General features: G+C 38.9%; 1 protein-coding gene across 1 annotated transcript in view; it reads right to left on the reverse strand.

The window, feature by feature from the left end:
* Positions 1–3,377, reverse strand: part of LOC107702150 (tetratricopeptide repeat protein 39B-like) — a 23,886-nt gene that overhangs the window by 13,506 nt on the left and 7,003 nt on the right. The window contains exons 4-7 of the mRNA XM_016504391.1: positions 2,014–2,145; positions 1,859–1,935; positions 1,309–1,376; positions 1,136–1,203 (exon numbers count right to left, since the gene is read on the reverse strand). Coding sequence (XP_016359877.1) covers positions 1,136–1,203; positions 1,309–1,376; positions 1,859–1,935; positions 2,014–2,145 — 345 coding nt within the window. The remainder of the gene's footprint in view (positions 1–1,135; positions 1,204–1,308; positions 1,377–1,858; positions 1,936–2,013; positions 2,146–3,377) is intronic.

Here is a 3,377-nt window from a genome sequence, read left to right on the forward strand (position 1 = left end):
TCACTGTTCCGCTACTGTTATTACTGTTATTACACTTGTATACAAAACTTCGTATTATGCTTGTTATAGAGTGCATGACGTCACGTGCACTACCGCCGGTGGCAAGCGACCACCGCGGTGACGCGGTTGTCACGGCGACCGTCACAGCCCTATGAGCCACCCAAACTATTGCTCAGCCAAATACAGGAAAATCTAACACCTTGAACCATGAAACTTTCAAGTACCAAAACACTGAACTTGCACATGAATATAATATATCAAAAGTTCAACAAAATGAGTAGGAAAAAAATACTTTCTGAAATAAAATAAAGTTCTATGTCACTTTGCATACGGTTTTAGTCATGTTTTCCCAGCAGTGTGTAAAATCCAAAGTGTTTCCACACTTGGGATTCAAAACGTGAAGGTGCAGAAATAATTCTCAAAGAGGTTTGATCCTCTGCCTCTGTCATGGTTTTGCTTTCTCGCGGCGGCTTGAAACGAATACGCCGTCATCTAATTCAGCAGCACTGCGCATGCAGACCGCTCGTTGTATGACAAAGCACCGCGAGAGCTACAGAGAGCAGATGGCTTCGCATGCTTTCGAATCGCTCTCGCGGTACTTTGATGTCATACGCCGATTGGTCTGTGCGCGGCTGCTTCAAGTCGAACACACCTATACATTTCGCCCTCTGTTGGAATAAAAGCGCCAACTTCTCCCGACCACCTCTTAGGAAAAGTAAAATAATTAAATATAAATCAATTCTGAGTTTTTAAAAGAATCGTGATAGTTAGGTGAATCGATTTTTTCTCCCACCCCTAGTACATATATGTGCAATATGCAATATAACATAATAATTATTATTAATATAAATAATATAATAAATCATTACTAATACTAATTCTCTGCATGTGGATATAAATGAAAATTAATATTGGGGGTGGAGGGGTTATATTGCATTGCATGTTCTAATCTATATTGTGTCTCTTTGTACTGAACTGATTTTTTAAAATAAAAAATATATAAAAAATATTTTAATGTATATTTTTGAATTGTTGCTTATATGCAATAACATTACAAACACAATATTTTTTAAATATAACAGATTATATAATATTTTTGATACAGGCAACAGGAGGGAATTCTTGATTTCAGACTCACTTGTAGATTTGATAACTTGTGCGTATTTTGATTCCTCCTTTAATAAAACTGATCATGTTTTCATCCTGAAATACAGAAAATGGTGATGAATGAGATTGTGTCTTTGTATATTTCTCTTATATTTTACCTTATTTAATGCTGATTAATAAAAACAATTAGGGTTCACTGACCTGCACGAATGTCAGCGTGGCTTTCTGCAGCAAACACTCAGCGTAGCAGATCTCCGCATGCATCTCGTCTACACACACACACACACACACACACACACACACAAACGCACGCATGCACGCACACGCACACACACATTTTATTATTTTATTTGGATTCACAAGACAAGCAACAAAAATGGAATCCAAATACCTTGATTAAATGCCACTGATTAAATGTAAGAATTTAATTCAAAAGATGATGCACACTTTTCTAAAAATGGCTTTATAAAGGTAAAAATGCCCATAAAAGGTAAAAATCGATTTAAACTTATTGGAAAAGATTAATTTCTATCAGTGTGAACTGACCACAGCACAGAATATAAAGAATATTAAAAACTTTAGGAGTCAGCTGTCCACGGCAGTCCTTAAGATACCAGCACAATAACACATTCAGCAATTATCGTTATCGATAAAATCCCAGAAAAAAGCGAGATATTATTTTTTGTCAATACTGCACAGCCCTAATTCAGACGTGTTTCCCAGCACACACTCAGCGTCTCAGACGGCTCACCTGCTTTCAGGCTGTCTGGCGACTGTTTGGACATCAGGCTGGAGATGGACCCCACCACCGAGTTTCGTTTCCTGAACCTGCAGACAGACGGGACACAGATCAGAAGCAGAACGCGTCCGAAGCGTCTCATACTGGACGTCGTGATCAAGCCGCACCTCTGGCAGGTCTGTAAGGCCTCTTTGATGGTCGCCATCCCGGCCTGGATGTCTTTGTGCTCGAAGGTCATGGTGGCCTGCATGACCAGAATACTGCTGTAGCCCAGAGCGTGATACATGCTGTCCTTAGACCTGCAGAACACACAGAACACCTCCGCATGATCAACAGGAGCTAAACAATCTCAATAAGAGTTGTTTATCCAGTCAGAGCTCTTTTAGTGTAACTGTAGTCAGATCTTGACTGGTTTTGATCAAGTAAAGGTCAGAATAACTGCAGTAATATCTCCAGATGAACACTTACTGGACTGAAGCAGCTCAGCTTTACTTGATTCTTCTGATTCATGGAAACCAAAAACTGTCTGTAATTTGAGTTCGAATGGCCTCTGGAACCTGCTCTGCTGACCACATTTGAGGCACTAAATTGGTACGTACAGAGATGTCAACCATTGGCCCGACGGAAAGCACTTTTATGCCACCACATCATGCGCAAGCGCCCAAGAAGATCATCTCACGAACATCACGAACAGAGTTTAACTGTCAATAAGAATGATCGTAAAACTAATCAGTCAGTGAAGCTTATCTGTACAATCATCCGTTCTTCAGATTCCAAAAAGTGTTACTTTTGAACCCTATATAGTCTACTGTATCATATTTGAAATGCACATTTCTAAGGTCTCTAAATGATCAACATGATCAAAACCTGTTGTACACAATCTACTACATGTCATCTGATTGATAGTTTTAGTATAATTGTAAAAACGTCCACCTTTCTGCTGTGAATCTTTACTGATTTAACTTTTATATTGTTAGTAATATTTCAAGACGAACACTTTCTGGACTGCAGCAACTTAGGTTTACTTGATTATCCATAAATCATTTTTCATCAAATCTGATCTTTTGATGAGCGTTTGTTTCCAGAAGCTTTACTTTCACTGTTCCTCAGCGGAGGAATGATTTTCACAAGCCTCCAGAACATCTCACATCTTCTGAGGAGCCTTTATTTCTTCAGCTCTCAATCACTGCATTATATGCTTGGAGCATTTCACTCTCATCTCACTGAGACAGATTACTGCAGATATAGAGCCACGACTGATATTTAGATCATTTTCAGTATCTGCTCTACTGTTAGAAAGATCTCACTGATTTACATTACAAGCCGCAGAATCTCATCATAAAAAATCAGCATCTGCAGCAAATTCATATTTTTAGCTCAGTTTGTGAATAAAATTGAGCTGTTTTTCCTCCATATTCTCAGTGTATCAGACTATATGAGCCGTAAAAGCCTGATTTATCAGAAAACACACACACACACTCACTCACTCACTCACACACACACACACACACACACTCACTCACTCACTCAC

Source organism: Sinocyclocheilus anshuiensis, unplaced genomic scaffold (genome assembly GCF_001515605.1).
Source record: "Sinocyclocheilus anshuiensis isolate Anshui unplaced genomic scaffold, SAMN03320099.WGS_v1.1 scaffold1762, whole genome shotgun sequence".
Lineage (NCBI taxonomy): Eukaryota > Metazoa > Chordata > Actinopteri > Cypriniformes > Cyprinidae > Sinocyclocheilus > Sinocyclocheilus anshuiensis.